Source organism: Pempheris klunzingeri, chromosome 4 (genome assembly GCF_042242105.1).
Source record: "Pempheris klunzingeri isolate RE-2024b chromosome 4, fPemKlu1.hap1, whole genome shotgun sequence".
NCBI lineage: Eukaryota > Metazoa > Chordata > Actinopteri > Acropomatiformes > Pempheridae > Pempheris > Pempheris klunzingeri.
Window position 1 is genome coordinate 17,036,068 of NC_092015.1, and position 20,785 is coordinate 17,056,852.

Sequence of the window (20,785 nt, forward strand, 5' to 3'; positions counted from 1 at the left end):
AGTAAATGAATACCAACACGTGCATGGAACAAGCTGTAGTACACGAATCTTATTATTACTCCTGCTGGAATTGCAAATGGTGGAAAAATGAAAACAAAACAACTTTTAACCTCTGGAGAGGTCGGCGAGCACACGCCTGCTTCACACTGCAGAGGTTCCAGTAATGTAATGAAAACAAGCTCCTGGTCATCACATTTTTTCCATGCTATCACTCCCATGTGCTGCTGCTGCTGCTGCTGGTGACATAGCACACAATCACACACACACAGACAAAATAATCAACTCCACAACTGTCAAACACTGTAATTCCCACTGTGTTTTGCTGTGTGTGGCTGCAATTTACGTTGGCACTTAAATTGTTAAAGTCCCATAATGTAAAGGCTATTTATTTTCACTTCTTTATGGACCATGTGAGAGCATGGTGGCTCTTGTGCACAATAAAATGGACTTTATTACTCAAATGTTACTTGCAAAGTCCCAACTTAGGGTATTTATTTAATGAAAATAGCACTTTTTCTCTGAATCAGTTAGCGATTATTTATACCTGATGGTGGTTCTTCAAGAATTAATGGTACACTGTTACTTTGGCCAAACAAAATGCCTTGCGGTAAATCAAATTCAACCATTCAAGCATGGAAATTTGGATCTTTTGTACAGTGGAATTCCCTTAATTAATATCAGGAATACAGCTTCCAAGAAGCACACGCGTAAATATAAAGTTAATAATCCACCTACTCAATGAGCAACCACAATTTTGAGTGCCTGTGCTTAACTGAGATCTGTCAGTGAAACCGTGCAATAAGGCTGAAATCCACTTCAGATTTGTCCTCTCAGATCAAAGTGCTGAGTGTTTGCACAGGGATCAAATGGAGCAGTGAGAGGGCAACAACAGTGATTCAGTGAGGGGATTAAAACAGCCATTAATTAAATATATTCCTCCGCAAACTGCTGCTGCATTTTTAAGGCGATGATGCAAACATTAATACATGCCACGGATTGTCACTCTATTCATCAGCGATTCTCTTTGAGGATTATTGTCGAGGACGCCTCTGGGATGTGTAGCATGCACTTGGAAGACAACACATTCGGCGCGGAGCCCTTGCTGTAAAAAAATGCGTGAATCCCAGGAGAAGAATGGCAGGAAAATCAGGAAAACAAGACTGCAATGAGCAATCATTTGTGACTATTAAACGTAAAAGTGTTTAAGACTGTTAAATGGTTAAATATTCATCATAAGCTACAGTGAGATAGTTACCAGAACGACAACAATAACACCAGGCAGCGAGGAAGCCGAACATGAATTCCACAAATTTATTTTTCCTGCAAAAGGCCAGAACCAGAGTTCTTATAAAAGGCACTTAATTTCCCTTTACCTTTAATAAATGCATCTAAACAACAAATCTGATAAGAGCCGAGGTGAACTTTAAATTAAATATATTTACAATAAATAAAACATTTATACAGATTTATACAGTTAATCATGCCACTTTAAGGGAGGAGAATAGACTAATATTTCCCAAGATGCCTCCCATAACAGTCTCTTAATTTTTGCTTTGAAACACTGGGCATGTCTACTGCACAGAACACTATGAAACAGAAAACTATGGGTAACAATACTGAACATTTCCCTTTATGCACTGAATACTGTTTATAGATAGTTTCTCATAGTGACGCTGGTACCTGTGTGTCCCTTGGCAGCAGCAGAGCAGTAACTGACAGTCCAATTAAACCACTCGTCTTCTTACAAAGTCTTTAGCAGCTCCTTACTCAGGGCATGTATGTGTGTGTGTGTGTGTGTGTGTTTGTGAGTGTATGTGGTTGTATTTGTCAGTGTGTGTGTGTGTGTGTGTGTGTGTGATAGATGCTCCTCTCTCAGACATGTGTGGGGTTGTCTGAGTGCAGGTCAGTCTTGGCCATGTGCAGAACCACAGCAGGGGATTTGTAGTGGCAGTGTGTGCTGCCACAGCTGACACCGCTGCAGGGTTTCCTACTTCTAGTCCTGTCTGCCAGCTTCCTGCTGCACAGGCCCTGCCAGGTCTGCAGGGTCTTAGAGCTCCACACCCACACCCCGCTGGTGATGCCGACCACCAGCGACATGAAGATCTTCAGCATGAACACGGCCACCGTGGGCACCGAGGTCTGCAGCGAGCAGTCGCTGCTGAGGCCGTTGAACGATCCGCACGTCATCTGCAGCCCCCTCAGCTTCCAGTAGTCCATGTTTAGCCTCTCGTAGAAGTAGCAGACTATGACACAGGTGGCCGGCACCGTGTAGAGGATGGAGTAGATGCCGATTTTCACCATGAGCTTCTCCAGCTTCTCTGTGTTGGTGCCCTCCGTCTTCATCACTTTGCGGATGTGGAAGAGAGCCACGAAGCCCGTGAGGATGAAGGAGGTGCCGATGATCAGGTAGCAGGACAGAGGGATGAGGACGAAGCCCGTGAGCGCCCCGGAGTCCATGCTGCCCACATAGCACAGCCCCGTCAGCTCGTCTCCAGCCACCTTCCTCATTGTAAGGATGATGATGGTCTTCAGAGCGGGGATGCCCCAAGCCGCCATGTGGAAGTAGTTGCTGTGGGCTTCGATGGCCTCGTGGCCCCACTTCTTCCCGGCAGCCAGGAACCAGGTGAGGGTGAGGATGACCCACCAGATAGAGGAGGCCATGCCAAAGTAGTAGAGGATGAGGAAGACGATGGTGCAGCCCGTCGACTCCAGCCCCTCCTGGATGATGTACAGCTCGCCGTGCTCCCGGTCGCAGGCGATGTTCTCAGCCCCGGCCACTGAGCGGATGATGAAGGCCACAGAGTAGACGTTGTAGCACATAGAGAGGAAGATGATGGGGCGCTCTGGGTACTGGAAGCGGTGAGGCTCCAGGAGGAAGGTCAGGACGGTGAAGGCTGTGGAGACGAAGCAGAGGATGGACCACACTGTCATCCAGATGAAGGCAAAGTCTTTGTCCTGCCTGGACCAGAAGACGTCTACAGCCGGGGAGCAGCGTGGCGCACACGACTGGCTCTTCTCCACAAACTGGAACTTGTCTGGGTTCTCACAGGAGCCCACGCTGCCCGGGGGGCGTCCGCTGCTGGTGCCCGGCTGCTTGGGCCGAGGGGGCACCGGAAGCATGCCTTCGCCTTTCTTGACCTCCGTCCGGGTCTCATTCTCTGGAGCCTCCATGCACAGAGCGTTGGGGTCGTTCCTGGTGGGCAGCTTGGAGCAGTCGAGCGAGTCCGGCCAGGTGTAGCTGAACTTCTTCATGATGGGGGCGCACCTCTCCCTGGCTTGCTCGCACATGGGTCTGCAGGCGGGGATGGAGGTCGAGACTTTGTCCGTGCACATGGGGGCGTAGAGGGAGCAGAGGAAGAAGCGGAGGTGCACATCACAGCCGTAAGCCACCAGAGGGGCGAACTCGTTCAGCTTGATGGCAGCCTCCTTCTGGTCGTCGTGGTCCATGAAGTTGGGCATCCGGGTCAGGTTGTAGCCGATCCCCTCGCACATGGGGATCACGATGGGCTCGCACTTGGCCGGTCTGCCTCGCTCCAGGTCGTAGGAGCCGATCTCAAAGCTGGAGCCAGAAATCACCAGCAGACACCACAGAAAAATCACCACCTTCAACGGACTGCCATCCATGCTCATTGTGTTCGTCAAAAAACTGAGCTCTGTCTTTTAAAAATGGGCATGAAAAAGGTCAAAAACACGGGGTACGGTTACAGAGAGATCCCCGCTATTCCCCCATGGCGAAAGCAGGTCCAAATGTCTCCTTTTACGCACACAGCCCCGTTAGGAGGACGCTCCGAAAGAAAAAAAAGAAAAAGAAAAAACACCAGGCGTGCGCAGAAAGTAACCAAGTGCTGAATTATTTAGTCTTCAATCAAAACGATTAATCCCACAGACAGAAGCGATAAAAGGTCCGTAACTATGAGGAGACAGTCGGAAACTTCGACAAACAAAAGAGGGCAAATGATCCGGATCAAACACCGACAGCTCAGAGTTAAATCCTCCGTCACCGGGATGAGCAGCAGACATGGAGGCTCCTCCAGAAAGGCTCTTCAGCCGCGTCTGCCCACCAGTGTCGGCGTGTTTGTCGGCTGCTGCTCTTCGTCCTCCGCTTTCAGGCTCCACACTGAAGTTTGAGAGCCGCTCAGTGGGACTCCAGTCAGGGAGGAGGAGGAGGAGGAGGAGGAGGAGCGAGGTGGGCGCTCCGTGACGCTCACATTTCACCCGGCAGCACCACACAAGGAAAATTATCAGACAGATGCTGGAGCGCGGTCAAATACCTCTGACATTTCTGCTTTGAATAGTTTTCAGACCCTTTGCTCGAGGAACAGCCTTGCCACTGTGTGAACCAGCCCTCTTCTCGTGCATTTGAATTTAAAATGAAGTAAAACTACAGAGGTGTTGTCGGAAAAACATGTGCACGAAGTTGTGTTTTGCAGTGGTGGAATGTACATTCACTCAAACACTGCACTTCACAGGATTTTTCACTTGACTTGAGTATTTCAGTTTGGGCTGCTTGAGCCAACATTGTGCTTCACTATGATTCAGAGGAGGAAAATATTGCACATGTAACATCATTTATTTGACATAGCAAAAGTTTTACATTTTTTACAGCCCACACTGTGGGCTGTAAAAAATGTACAAAATGGTTCAAATTTGTTCTGCAATTTGCAAATTCAACAGTAAAATGCTACTTAGTCACACCAATAATACAATACTATGCTACAACACACACTCTTGCATGATGAATGCTTTTTTGACACCACTGGTACATTTTGAGTGCAGGACTTTTAGCTGTAGTATTTTTACAGTGTGGCATTGCTGTTATTTTTACTCAAGGGATGTGAATAATTCCTCCACCATTGACCCTTGAGTTTATTGGTTTTTTATTACTCATGCACAATGCAGGAAGAAGTATATTTACATAATTGTATATATATATATTAGAAATGTAAAAATATACAAACATTCAGCAATATACTTGAGAATTAGCAGGGCCGGATTAACCTGCTAGGGCGACCCGGTGCAAAAATGGGCTGTGGGCCCCCACAGATGGTGGTAAGTTGAGAACCTATGCCACTGCAAGATGAATATATAATTCATCTGTTTGTGTTAGTGAACGCACAGATTATCATACATTTGTTTATATTAAAAAAAAACATGGTTTAACTTTATTCTTTTAATAAACAGGTCTTCTACAAATCCTCAGTATGTAGGCACCATCTTAAGGCCCTTAGCATTTTTAAGGAGGGTTAGGCTAACCCTAACCGTACATATGTGGCATTTGGGGCTCTTAAAGGTGTGTGGGGCACTGGGGCAATTATCCATTTAACCCTTCGGTAAATATAATCAGTAAAATACTCAAATATGAATCAAATCTCTGGTATGTAGCAGAACGTTTCCTTTCCCTGTTGGAACTACTTTTAAGTACGTCATATAGGGATGGGTAGTTTTATGTAAAGCAAGACATTATACATATAAGCTTATCCTATATTTGTTTTATAGATTACTAATTAAAGTAAAAGTAAAGTAAAAACACCTTAAACGTCTACTGGGGTACAGTGTTTGAGTAAATGTACTTCCACCAGTGCTGAGACATTATCATGTAAGCAGCATTTTCATGTTGGAGGAGGATACACATACAATTAGCATAACAATGAACACACCACCTGCAAAGTAGCTACAATCAAATGCAGTAAAAGTACAAAATGATATATTTTACTTTTCATCACTGGTGGGTGATTGTACAGTCATTTATCAACAACAGTGAGTCACATTAACAACCATCAGTTGGGTCCAAAATTAATTAACTATCTTTTATTAAGCAAATATAAGAACTATAGCATTAAATAAAAACAGTGAAGCAACAACGTTCCCTTCTGGATTCAGAGTAGAAATGTGCCTCTGCTCTGAGTCAAACACTCAGTAGTAGACTTTTTTCCAGTGTACTTGTAGAAAATATCCCGCACCTCTTGTAAAATGATAGTCCCAGTGGCGTTTTACTGTTGCTGACTCATAATTACTCTGTCACCATTTTCTGCTAATGTTTTTATGCAGTATAATGTGAAACTTTATTGAGCCCCGTGGGTCACTTTTCTTCCATAAAACAAAGCTGGCAGTCATTTCGCTGCCTTGCTTAAGGACACTTCAGCAGTGGAAGGTGCTTTGAGGGTGGACTAGTTGAAGGATGATCCTTCTAAAAACACGCAGACCCAGTTAATAGGATGTTTGGCATGATGAAAAAACACAAAACGGGGCACAGAACCGGGCATAACATGGAACAAATGAATACAAAAGTGGCTGTGCAGAGCAGAGGACTATTGTTTCCATCTAGTGGCTGAATGGGGAGAGCCTGCAGCTCCACAGCTGTTGCACCAAGCATTTGATCTTTTCTCAAACAGGGGTGGAACTCGAGGATTTTGGCCTCTCGCCCTGCAGCATTGAACTGGCTGTCAACTGCATACTGTCTCTATTAGTCCCTGTGTTAAAACTCTGCTGAAGTTTTGCACTTGTCTGGTCTGAGAATGGCTTGTTGTTCGAAGTGCCGAAATAAGCACGATGCTGTGGCCTCTTGCACGCCAATGAAATCACAGAAAAGTGTGTTGTAAGTTCAACATTTTGGGAAATACACATATTCCCTTTTTTATTAAAAGTGGGATGAGAGGACTGACACCACTGTCATGCCTGTATGCAAATATAAGGCTGCAGCAAACAGCACTTAGCAGAACGTTTTCAAAAACTTCATTTTGTTGTCTTATTGTGGCTTATATGCATTTTTTTCTCAAATGGTGAACTATTCCTTTAAAACGACCGTTACTCATAATATTTTGATCCTGTCCAATGAGGTGTGAGAAATACTGCCGCTTAAATACAGTATTTTGTATTATCAGGCAGTAAATTTACCGCTGCCTTATGAAAGGAAATCTCCCGTTCTTGTGCTTTCTAGATGACAAATTGAGCTGGATGAAGGCAGTGTGTGTGCTGCTGTATCAGATCTGGCATCAGGTGGGGGAAAAAAATTAGCCTCCGACTTCAAATTAAGCCTGATCGAGCAGGGGAGGAAATACATTCCAGACTCCGAGATGATATCTTTATTGTACGTCAGCGCCGAGGCTTTTGGTGAATCAAACAGAAATGCTTTGACTGAAGTTCCATTACTGCTCAACAGCCTCTCAACTTTAACATTTTCGAGTTCACACTTCAAAGACAAGGGGTCATCAGAGAGGGCTTTGAGGAGACTGAGCGTGCCCTTAGAAGGCCTCAGATTATGATCAGACAGATATCTTTCTCCAAGGTAAGCAGCACATTTCAGGTTGCATTAGTGCCCAAGTCGCAAAGCCACTTAAGGTGGGAGCGCTGGTGGATCAAGATTTTTCCCTCAAAGCAGTTCGGATTATAAAGAACTGACCCTAAATTTGTATCTGTGAGGGTTGAACCGAGAATAGTAACCCCCGTTAAGCAAATTTTTTGTTAAATATGAAATAATGGTTTTACATTTAGGGAAATGCTCATATGTACTTTATTGCTTTGCGTTAGATGAGACGACCTCCTTCATTTTTTGGCAGTAAATTGGAAGCTACCACCAGCATACAGTTAGTTTAGCTTAGCATGTAGACTGCAGCTAGCACTTGTCTTATGTTGTTTTTACACTTTTATGCGTAGTACACGTACCCAGATCTTCTGCACTGTTGCAGCCAAGGAGCACGCACACTAGCATCTCAGTTCTGCTGAGCCGGCTAGTCTTCCGCTATAATAAATGGGAATAAGATTATGTAATTGTGCGGCTCTTCCAGACTTCTTAAATGTTATTGGACCGAATGGATCAAACTCTGATGGTGACAACGAGTCGTTTTTGTGGGGTTTGTGACTCTCAAAAAAATGTATCAGCTGATATCAGCGGAAAAAAGGCTTTTCGGGCCCAATGGCATCACGTGACGGACGCCATTGTCGTAATTACACAGTTTGGCCACGATGTAAAATTGGCTTCAGCTAACCAGCTGGCATATGTTGGCTCCAATCGGTCACTTAATGGTATTAACACAGTATGAAAGTGGTATCACTCTTCTCATCTCACTCTCTGCAAGAAAGTATTTAATTATTTTTTGTTTCTTCCTAACAGTCCATATGTAACAACATCAATCACCTTTAAAGCTTACTAATGAGCTTTTTATATGTTAGGAAGTTACTTTGCCAGGCCAAGAAAAAAAAGTCTGCCACATAACAAATAAGATCTAATGTGTTAATTAATGCACTGTAGCAGATTTGGTCACTTTTGGACAGAGCCTGACAAGCTGTTTTCCTGTGTTTACAGTCGCTATGCTAAGCTTGCGTACTTCTGGCTGTAGCTTCAAATTTACCGTACAGACATGAGAGCAGTATTAATCCTCTCTAATCTAACTCTTAACTCTCAAAAATGTCAAACAATTCCTGTAATCCATTGTGATACTTCTTACTGGCTTGATGTGCAAATTAACTATTGAGTAAATTGAGTTTGGGTGGCTTTTGCTTCTTGGCTGATGAGTTTAGGAGACACAAGGTCTGACCGCAGCTCAGCTCGGTGTCCTGGACCCGACAACAGGATACCATTGTGCTTTCTTGGTGTGTTTGCATTTCACCTAATTGTGTTATTTCTTCTCGACCTGAACGGAGAATGGGGAAAGACTAGGAATAATGTGCAGCTGAGTATTTTGATTTGGACGTTTGCAGTGGATTTGTTTTAAGAAGGTCAATGCTATTTACTTTGCCATTTAGTGGAGGAAATGGATATATGCTATTTATTTCTCCCCCTGCCAGCGCTCTCCTGCTCATAATACTGCCGTATGTCAAGTCCTTGTGTGTCTTTGTAATAACTAGCCTCCACAAAGAAACCCCCCCTTCTTTTATTTCACGCATTCATCAGGCGATCCGGCGGAGTGTGGGCCTTGTAATTACTACCTCTTACTTATTGGTTATCATATATCAGGCACAAAGCTATAAACATCCCATGGAGAACAATGGGAGAGCCTTGCCACAGCCCGGCATGACATTACTATCCTGTCTGAGATTGTTATGGGTGTAATAAGAGACACCTCACACTTAAAGCAATACATCTGGACCAGTGCACTGCCTTTGACAGGGAGTATAATGGCAAATTGTTGAGGCTTGGATCATGCAATTATCCCTTTGTTCATACTGTGCAGTAATTTACGCAGTGCTGGTGGGCAAATGTGCAGACACCGGAGGCGAATGGAAGTAAGCAGCAGCTATGTTTGTAGTTTTCTTGTTTTCCAGAGAGCTGTGATGTGTCTTTAAGTGACACTGTTCACCTCTTTCCAAATCCACAATTTGAAATTGTTATTTGCTGTAATGAGCGCACAGCGTGCACAAAATGTCTCAGTTTCACTGTTATGCAATTTTATGTAGTGCTATTAGGTGACTGAGTGAATGGGCCTGATTCATCACCTCGGTCCATCTGCGTTCCTCATCCTCCAGTGTTTTGAAATGAGATAATGTCCTTTACAGCCTGTGTCAGGTAGCAGGAACGACGCTGCTGTCATATCCTCAAAATGTCAGCATTACTGGAATTAAACAAGCTGCTAAAGTTTCAAAATAATCCAAGTCCTTTTGAAATGCTTCTGCATACAGATAACTGATTATAACTGTGAATTTGAATGTATCAAAGCCAACTGAGCTACAACGCATAATGATGTTTTCGGTGGTATGTTCACACTCGTACAAAAAAATTACAAAGTACAGTTAAATATGCCAGCATGGATACTATAATCATTTGATTTATGGCGGTGCTGTTGATCGTCCCACAGTGCAGCACAGAGCCGAAATGGAGGAGCTCCGCACAGCTGGAAAAAAGGTGAAATAACCGTGGATGTTGGCGCAAAGGGAGCAATGGCGTAAAACAGAAATTGAAGCAATAAATCCTTGGAAAACATTTGTGACGGCTATTTGTGAAGCTTTCACATTTCAAATTGGGGGTGGCGTCCCGTACGTACATGTCAACATCAGTTTAGTGCAGTAATTTCTTGTTCTCTGTCGTGTCAACCTACAGTGAGTGTATACTTTGTAGTATAAATACATATTACAGAATTGGGGCACAATCACTGCTATTTCCTGCAGCTGTTTTGAACTTTACATCTATCCTATACTGTTGTACTTGTCAAACTAATGTACAACACTTACATATAAACCACACATTAATAGTGGAAACTAGGTTACTGGTTGAATTTAGAAGTCTTAGCAGTGTTGCCAGCTCCTTGTCAAGGACAGCGGCTACTTGTTGCTAAAAAGGTTTGATCGAGTTGCCAGATGATGGTTCATATAAATAGTATTTTCTACAGTGCCGGGGTCAGAGTGAGGGGTATTGCACAGTGTAAGACCACCAGAAGTAATAGGATCCCACGTGGGTAACAGGTAGTAGAAGTATGTGATTGGAAAATAAAAAGTTGGCTTTAAGTATAATATGAACAGTGGTTATGTTTAGCATTGAGATGGTTAAGCTTGGGTACAAAGTTGAAAGTCATTGTGCTTTAAGTTGAGGAACTTTCCTATCAATCTTAAACTTATGCTGGAGAGCCTGCACCTTATTTTGACTTCATCGTTGCAACAAAAGCACAGGTGTCACTAATAACATTAACCAACGGCTCTGTTGTATTTAAGTGTCACAGTAAACCACGACAGTGTGACAGTGAGCCAGCCTGCACAATACAGGTCCCTGAAGCAGCTAAATGGGATGCAGCCATTGTTATTATTATCTTTTTTTTTAAATTTACATCTGTGTTTTTCCTTCTGTGACACATCAAATTGAGTTCAGTGAAAAAGGCCTGTTGTCAGCTGATCACCTGCCTGCACACCTGTCCCTCATTCCTCTGATGAGCCACCAAGGATATTTACACCGGTCCACCAGCAGCTCGTTTGTTGAGCTCATCAGCCTGCGTGGCCAGCACTCGTTTTGTCTTTCTTTTGTTTGTTTGCTCACTTGTCTGCTTCCTTTTTTGCTGTTTTTCCCCTTTTCCCAACCTCCGCTTGGTCTTGTTTTTTAATCAAAACCAAGCAGCCTGCCCTTTACCTTCTCCTGCTTTTACCAGATTTTAGGAAGTCAATAAAATCACATCAATCAACATCAGAGAAAACTGGAAATCTGTGTGAGAAGTTGCCAAATTAGTCACTAGATGCTCTCGTGAAAATAAAGCCATAGTCTTTAAACACTTTAAAAAAAATAACTTAACTTAATAACTAGTCTTTGCCAGGTTGGAAACATTCTGGTAAAACATAGTTTGTTAATGATTTGCATACATTTAAAAAAAAGAAAACTGTGATAAATATTTTTTATACAGATTCATAAGTCACACATTTTAAGGGAATATTAATAGTTTGTCTAGAAATGATAGTTAAACAGTTGGTACTCAACAGCTGGTCTCCCTCCGAACATCCCACCCGGGCTGACATAAATTCAAAATGGCTCCTGTGGGAATGAGGTTATTAGGGTTTCAGTCCTGGAGCTGAAGCATCAACTAAAAAAAAAAACAGACACACAAAAATAACATCACAGATGTTCACAACAGCACCAAAGTCTCTGAAGGTTTTGGGATGAAGCTTTCTCACAATGCCTCAGACTCACAGGCAAAGCAACCACATCATTTTTTATCAGTTCGGAGTTCAACTTCAGGATGTTTGTCCGTACTTTAGGGAGATCATGTAGTCTGAATGTCAAAACTCTTTTTTCATTCTGCAGGACTGAGAGTCCACGCACAGTTTCCGTAAATATGTCCTGAATGTGAATGCTTGAATGGCTCAATTTGCAACAGTTAAATATCTCTTTGTTTTTAAAGGCTGGAGTTTCTGGGCACACTCAGGTCCACTCTCGGACGTCCTTGGGGAGCAGTGCAGTTGAAAGCAATACCACTGCGCGGTCACACAGCCGTAGCGGAGAGGGGTGGGGGTGTTTTGAATGGCTGTGTGCTTTGCGCAGAGGGAAAGTGGGGTCAGAGGATTTAGAAATATTCAAAGATAAAGGTTTTATGGGAGAGAAGCCTAAACAATGATATTTTGTTGTTTAAATTGTTAGAATTTCTGTGGGACGATATGTGAAGAAACAATGCCTGTTTGCCAAGGTTGCAGAACTGGAGAATATGTTATATTCCTCTTTCCCAGAATGTGAATTCTCCGCAGGCGTCCTGTACTGGAAGTGCTGGGATTGATTGTATTTCACTATGGGTCGCAGTGCAGCTAGTGAATGACTTCAGAGTGTGAGCCAGACAGGCCTGATGGACTAAAAATGGACTGAGGGGGGTGTTGGAGCAGGCAAGGTTAAAGGAACAAGTAGCATATCTGACTTGAAATAACTTGCAGTTGCCATTTATTTTGTCAAGAGCTGTCAATCAGCAATAGAAACTGTACTTCCAGAGGGAAAAACACGCAAAGGTTTACTTACATTTCAAATCTGGCCCATAAATCCTCTGTTTTCTTGGCATTTTAAATCACACTGAGAGATTGGGGGTGGGGGGTATTTGGACTTTGGAGATTCAGCTGTAGTTCAACAGTTTGGGAAATACGTTTACTCGCTTTCTTGCCGAGAGTTAGATGAGAAGATTGATACTACCCTCTGCATTGTAAATATGAAACTACAGACAGCAGCTGGTTAGCTTAGCTTAGCATAAATATTAAAAACAGCTTGCCTGGGTCTGTCCAAAGGTAACTTAATCTGTTAACCAGCACTTCTAAAGTTCACTAATTAACACATTATATCTTATTTGTTTAATCCGTAGGTGCAGTTTTATGGGGGCTTATGTGTCGGAATATTTCTTGACTATAAAACCACAAATTGTCCTTTCTAATTGCCCTTTCTAGACAAGCAAGACATAACATATCACAGCTTTAGAGGCACTTGAGGGTAGATTTTGTTACCTTTGAACGGAGCCAAGCAAGCTGTTTCCCCCTGTTTCCAGTCTAAGCTAGGCTTACCTGAGCTTTTATATTTACTGCGCAAACATGAAAGTGGTATCAATCTTCTCATCAAACTCTCTGCGACAAAGCAAGTAAGAGTGATTGTCAATCTGTTCCTTTAATGTTTTAAATCCTCGTACACAAACACACAGAGCATGAAAATACTTTACACGGTTGCGTTGTTGTTTAAAGGAAATCAGAAAAAAAGATTCCTCTATCGTGGATTCTAGTTACAGACTCTTCTCAACTTAAACACATTAAACAGGCCTTGGTAAATGTTTAATAGCTGTTGGTCTAACTAGTGCACCAGTCTGGAAAACCCGCCATGGTGCACAGGTTCAAGTCCGAGCCCCCTGCCAGGCCCTCACATTTCTTCCTCCTCCCTCTCCCATCTCCTCCCCTTCATCTCCGTACTGTCGGAAAACTAATAAAATACTGAAGGAGGGCGGATTGCTTGCTCTTTGAAAAAAAAAAATTGAAGGGAGAAGATTATTCTTCACAGCTGTGCAGTCCTGAGGCCACAATCTAAGGAGCCGCCATCAGAGAGGTCAGCCCTGTCGCAGTCTCACACCAGCCTTTAAATCAATCACATGTCAAGGCTGTGAATAGCAGGCCAATAAGCTCAATTAACACCAAAATACTCTGAATCCGTGCCCTTCGGCCGCCCGTCACCACCTCCTGGGAGAGGCCTCTCAGATCTCAGGACATGACAAGACACCGACAGGCCGACCCGCCATAGCCAACCAGTACAGCCCCTATCAAGCTATAGCCACATAACTTAAGCCTGCACTCGCACACAAACAGCTCTGTGTCTATTTATACATCACATCCTGGCAACGCACATGGGAAAACAAGACCCCTGCACTATCAGTGTATCCAGTGTTGTCTGCCCCTCACTGTTCTGTCCCTGTCTGATGTCGGAGGGGACAGAGACATAAGATAGCTGCCTAGGATAGCTGAAAGATGGCTGCTTTAGATAGCTGGAGATACCAAAACAACTTGATTATGCATTTGGCAGCAGGGAGCAGTTGTTGATATTCCAGACGTTGCATTCCCTGCCGACATTCCTGTGCGTGTAATTGTCTGTAGTGTCGTGTTATCAAATCATTATCAACATGAGTTAGCTACAATAAAACAGCAGGAGGGTATGACTTAACTCTGCCCGCGGCTCTTCGTGCTGCACCGTGAAATAAAAAGACACAAACAATTCTTTAACCACTGGTCTTTATTGGGATCCTGGTTCAACTGATACCCCGATCAAAAAAAAAAAACAAAACTTCACAGCACAAATAGACAATGCAACGTGATATAAACATGTGGTGGGCAAAATATCAGGAACACCTCACAGTACAGTGCATTGCAAACCAATATACAACAATATCTGCAAAAAATATGAAGAATATATGAGATTTAAAATGTTGTGTTTGTGTTTAGGCTGTTTCGAATTATATTGTAACACGTTTAGACCCTCAGTGAAAGCTGAAAACTCTTCAGACACCATTAAGAGAAGAAACTGGACCTGCTCATGGAGAAATCCCAGGGTGGTGTTAAGTTACAAAAGGACATCTGTGAAATTCACATAACTCGTGTTTCATTTCCTCATTATTCCAAAAGAATTATTCTGTGCGCTTGGCATAAGAACAACAATCACCATACACAACATACCCTACACTACAGCACGCTGCTGTAATGTTCCTGCTTTGAGTCAGACTGGGGACGTTTTGTTGCATGTCACCCTTCGGCCCCATTCTGTCTCCCCACATTTTCTGGCAGCTCTCTACTTTCTCCTATTTAATGAAGGCTAAGAGGAAATATTTATTTTGTTATTTCAAAAAACAAGTTTATTGTGTCAAATAACAAAATTTTCATCATCCATTGATGAGAAAACAAATAAGGACTGAAAAAGAAAATGAAGTTGAGCGTGATGTTGTGCTCTTCACTTTGGGAAAAGTGGTTTGACAAAATAGTCTTATAGCAATAGTTTGACATTTTGGGGACTACGTCCAACCGTAACAAAGTGCGTAGCATTGCATAGCATGCAAGCATATTTCCCCAAATTCCAAACTACCCCTTTAACTCAACCAATGCGCTAAATTTTCCCATCCATAAGTTAAGACTGTTAAGACCTGCAGTTGGAAAATGGAAAAAATGAAGGATGCAAGCGCCCCTTTGTGAAGCTGGGAATGTTCCTCCGTTATTCTGCTGTCAAAGACAGAATGGAGGAACTGTTGTTGTTCCACCTCTGACCCAGCAGTGGAGGTACTAACAGTGGCCAAATCAACCTCTGCGTGAGCCAATTTGAACCAGCATATTGCAAATTTGCCGTCGTTGTTTGGGTCAGTGTGAAAAAGCAGTGTGTGGTTCACTGGCGAGCCTTCTTTATGGCGATATTGTGTGGTGTGTAAAAAGAGCTCATGTTATTGCTTTGTAATGGTGTTTATATTGGTAAGTCTCAAATTCCACTCGGTAACTGTAACTCCTCTGTAAACATATATCCTGTCAAATCAGGTGGGTGGATCATCCGAACGACACCGAGCGACCCAACCGAACTCATTTCATCAGTGTGTTGTGTAAACTGTCAGGACTGACGGTTGGTGATCGAACCCAGGTCCACAGCCCAGCATGGTTCCTCCTGTCTTATCCTGATTAGTGTTTTATCTCTGTTTTGCTTTCTCCAACATGGCACCAGGAAGTTGGATCCTCCAGGCTTGTTTAGTTTAGAGCACTTCAGAGGTGGATCAGCAGTGATCACACAGCGCGAGCCAAAAATGATACACTCAGACTTAAGACGGGGTTTAAAATCAATTTGTTGTTCTCCGCTCACTTAGACTCTGCATTTAATCTAGTTGATCTTCTTTGATCTTGTTAATCTGCATATCCTGTTTCTCAGGGACTCTCTGTTGGGGAATATGACATGTGCAACGCCAAAGAATCATAATTCATACATTAACACATGTTGACTCATGCTGTGCTGCAGCCAAGTGTGTGGACGTGTTCAGGGGGAGGGTTTGGGGTCCATTATAATTATGATGATGAAGCACAAGTATCTCCTACCATTTGCCATGTGTCCAAGCAGTCCGATTGCAAGCTGTCAGCCGAGCTCCAGCTGAAGAGAGACAGCGAGCGAGGGAGACTCTGCAGTGATGATGATGAAGCACAAATACCGCTCGCCATTTGTCATGTTTTCATGTGTTTGACCATTTCAATTACATGCTGTCAGCTGGAGAGAGGGAGAAACGGAGAGAGAGAGAGAGAGAGAGAGAGAGAGTGCATGAGAGACAGAGCGCATGCCGGAGAGAGTGCGAGTGACACATGTTACACAGAGTGAGTGAGGGGGGACACATGGTGGGGAGATAGAGAGTGAAAGAAAGAGAGAGAGAGAGATAGAAAGCGAGGGCAGAGAGAAAGCTGGCAGCAGAGAAAAGGGGGGCAGGGGGGTTATACAGGGAGCGAGAGCAGTTAGAGGACAAGCACAGGGGTATCAACTATCTTTGACCCTCCATCGCCTTCTAACCCCCCCCCCCTCTCACCGTCGGCCCACCCTGTGAGCCTCAGCACTGGTACGTCAAACGAGTCCTATTTATAACCTGTGGATGGATGAGGGAATCAGGTGGACTCCTCTCTGGAAACAGTCCACATCTGAGGGGTGTGTGTACGGGCTGATGTAGAGGGGTGTGTGTGTGTGTGTGTGTGTGTGTGTGTGGAAGGGGGGGGGGTGTAGCATATGTGCATTTGTGCCTGTGAATGCGGACAGGAATGTGTCCCAAGACTTACTGATCTGCTGTGCTAATGTGTTGTAGATGTGAGATTAGAGTCTGACTTCTTACTTTATTATTCTTTCTTTTGTTCGTTGTAGCAGGTCCTTCCTCTGTTTTTTTACTCTTTTGCTCTGTTTTTGTCTGTATTTGCAACACAGGTCTAAGGATAAAGGGTGTTACATGCTGCACATTCTGCAAGGCCCTTTGAGGCTGTCAACATAAAACTGACTTGACTTTTATCTTTATTGTTGTATTTTATTTATCAGTACAGAGAACACCATTTAACACTAACACTGTCTGTATTCAGTGCTGAGATATTTATGAGCTACGCTTAAATGATCTTATTTCAAACATTTCCAGAAATTTCCATTGTGAAATTCTGGGCCAAAACAGATGTTTGAAATAACAGTTTGGCTGATAGTTGATGTTGATTTTTGTTGTTTATTTTATTTTTGTTGGTAGATATCCCTCTTTTTTGTGCCAGGGAAACAAAGAAAAAAAGAAAATGTTCATTATCTATATATTATAGATATAACTGAAGTCATTATATTGTGTTTGAATGACAAATCATACAAATTTGTGACACAACCTTTAATATAACCTTCCTTCACATGAATTTTAAATAACTTTTTTCCCTTTCTCAAATGCTTGCTGATTGTGGTTATCTCTCCCTTTTTTTTTTCCAGCTTTCAGGTAATCGTGCACTTATTTGTGTCTGTTTTCGAATGAGCGATGAGATTTGATTTAAAATTTCTGCTTGTAGCCACTTGCTTGAAATGTCACTGGAACATGTCACAAACTACATACCCACACGGCTGCCATTTTCTTTCATACCATACCCACGTAGGTGGGTATGGTATGAAAGAAAATAATTACATAATTAACGTGAATTAATTTTGACAGCACCAAATCAAACATGTGTCATTAATGCAACCTTTGTCAGTCATTTCATATAAGAACTGAAGGCAAGCCAGCAAAATTACATACAATCAGCCGAGTACAGACAATGTTCAGAGATGATTTGTGTTTTTAGTTAAACACTTTCCAAACTTGATCTCGTCATCTCATCCTCAGCAGTCCTCCCTTTAGCTGCCATAATCAGCGCGTGTGTCCCGGGGCCCGAGGTGTAAGGCTAAACCTGCGCTAACACTGGACAGCTAATGGGCTCATCCATCATGGAGGAAATGAGACAGGCTCTGCCTCGCTCTCTCTCTCCTCTCTCCGCTCTGTCTCGCTCAGCCAGCTCTTGAGCCCAGACGTACTCGCACTCTTACAGGCAAAATTACAGAAAAGTTCTCCACCAGGGTATCCTTTCTTTATTATTCTAAGTGAACAAGGGGGCCCTTCATAGTCAACGTAATTTATCCAGTGTCTCATTTCGGAATAAAAAAGCTCAGAAATGAAGCGAGAGGAGTGAGAAGGTCGTTGTGGTTAGAAACCTCCAAACCTCAGACCTTCCTGAGCGGCCTGAATGTGGAATCGAGGCCAGAGGGTCATGAGGAGGCCTATTCAGTCCTGGCTGTGTTTTGACATCGGCAAAAACACAGATCCATCAGTAGGACCATTTATAAACCCTTGCATTCTTACACTTTGTTCCCTTTTCAATAATTTTCTTGCCCACGGTAGTTTTCTAAGAGACTATGACACCAAAATAAACATTTTGAAGATCTTATTTTCTCAACACAGCATATTTTGATGAAGGCATCTCAAAGTTACCTAATTCCTCTTCAGTGCAACTCATGCAACGTTTTCTTAAGATTGTTTTGGAAACGTTATTCCTTAATTTGGTAGCTACAGGGGAGAGAAACAGGAAACATGGGGATAGGGAGTAGGGGAATGACATGCAGTAAATGGTCGGGGCGTTTGCACCCATGTGGAATGCGGCCTAATCATTCGGCTATCAGGTCACACGATACTAAAACTTTTACTGGGGCTCCAGAACTTGTGGTGCCTGAGGAAACTGTCTAATAAAACAAAATGTTTACAGCTATGGTGTGACTCTCATGTGGCACATATAAAAAAAAGAACAGCATGGGCTGTTTAATAATCAAATGTTCTTATCTAAAGTCAAAATTAATATTTGGTTCCAACTGACAGTGATTCCTTTCAATTGCTGAATGTTGTAAAGGGACAGATGCCTTAAAGCAACAGTGGTACATAACCACTGCTATGTAGGCAAAAATCCCCATTTTGTATCAATGTTTGTAGGACACACAGGGTTTTGGCGTGTAGTCAAGGCAGGAGTGCACCATGGTAGTTAACAGTAGTAACACTCAAATGTCAAGTCTCCATCCCAGTGTAACTGTAAGTTTCAACCAAATTTACAGAAAGTTAAGTTATAGAAGTTAAGCGCCTCAGGATCAGCTGGTGGTGCTACTTTTCCAATCAGGTGCCATTAAACCATTGAAGAGAGAGTGCGCAGCGAGATAAAGTCATTTGAAGAGTCAAATGTTCAAATGGTGGGAAAAAAAGAGAAAATATGATGGAAATATGGCATTTATGTTTCCTGTGTTCACTTGAGGAATGTCACACTTCCCTCATCTCTCCACACAGATATGAGGTTTTGAACTTTTGTGGCGTCAGTGAAGCGGAAGCTGCTCTGGATGTTTAAGTCACATTCATCTCTAAGTCAGAATTTAGTTGCTGAGTCTGTTTCCACCGCACTCAAATTTAGCTTTTATCGATACTCCAACTTTTCCACCTTGGCTTGTTTTTATCACAAATAAATGCAAATGAAAGGAAACGCACCCAGGATTCAAATTTCATTTCCAGCGATTTGTTTGGTTACTAGTTTGTTTTATGTACATAATACTCATGCAAATATGCAGGTTTCATACAGATAGACGGCCATGCAAACAAACTCACCCTCCCTCCACCACCATCACCATCACACACACACACACACACAAACACACAAACACACACACACACACACACACACACACCTTTTGATGGTAAAAGACGTCTTTGATTCGTTCCCAAGTGCTATACCCAGAAGTCTGTGTGTTTTCCCAAAAGCAGGAAAATCATAAAAACTCCAGGTTCCTAAATTACTGTCACTCAAAGAGTCTCTTTCTCCTCCTCTCTCTCTCTGCGTCTCCATTCACCTCTCCTCACGCCAGCCCCGCAGTCTCCGACCCTTTCCTGCTTCCACCAGCAGCAATGGGGGCTTTCTCTTGTTTCCTGGTGCTGGCGCTGCTGGATAAACACACAACCTCCCGCTCATATAAAGGCTCAATTCTTCTCCATCATGTTTAAATATGGATACAAAGAGAAACTTGTATGATAATTTTTGGCATATGGTGGTGGGGGTCAGCGGGTGGGGTGTGTGTGTATAAGAGAGAGGGGGGGTGCAGGCTAGACAGAGTTCTGCCTTGTTCTGATACTTGTCTAAGATTTCGAGGTTTTTGTTTTATGCAAGACCAGACCAGATGCCATCTGACAGAGTGAGTGAGAGAGAGAGCAGCAGTTTGTGTTTGAGCGTGCCTGAAAATGTGAAGTTTAACAAACGGTTGGCTCCCGCCAGTCGTATGTGCTGATATGATAAGTGTTGGCAGGGTATGTTGGAGCATAAAGCAGCACTGTTATGGAATTTGGGTGGCATGTGGAAACACACCGCGAAGCCAGAGATTACACTAAGACTTAATTGCAAAACTCCAATGAAGGAGATCACCTCTCCTCTCCGATGGTGGGCTGTCTGTCCCCGAGCACGCAGCTATCTTTCATCTTTGATTTTGCGATGCAGTAATGGAAATGGAGACAGAATCTGGCTGCTGGGTTGGAACATGCCAGAGATGACACAGATACCCTGGATGATACTGATGGCCTGCTGATAGCCTGTAGATCACCTTACTGCCCCTGTGCCAACAGCAGTGCTGCGAGCTAAGTACAGGCCCCCGAGGAGAGTGATGTTACCCTCCGTGGATGCTTCAGAGGCTACAGCAGCGTCCAGTAATACAGCGAAGTAGCTTTAAAAATATGCGAGACTTGCTGGTCGTAAACCTTTTTTGTCTCAAGGTGGTGCCACTTTCTGATAATATACTTCATAAAAAGGAACATAAGTTACTGGCTTTAATAACATAAATTAAACTGCTTTTGAG

The 20,785-nt window shown here is 43.2% G+C and overlaps 1 protein-coding gene across 1 annotated transcript; it reads right to left on the reverse strand.

The window, feature by feature from the left end:
- Nucleotides 1-1,312: 1,312 nt before the first annotated feature.
- Nucleotides 1,313-4,102, reverse strand: fzd9b (frizzled class receptor 9b). Its single transcript, XM_070829561.1, has one exon. The coding sequence runs from the start codon at nucleotides 3,628-3,630 to the stop codon at nucleotides 1,873-1,875; it is 1,758 nt and encodes a 585-aa protein (XP_070685662.1). The 5' UTR covers nucleotides 3,631-4,102; the 3' UTR covers nucleotides 1,313-1,872.
- Nucleotides 4,103-20,785: the final 16,683 nt, after the last annotated feature.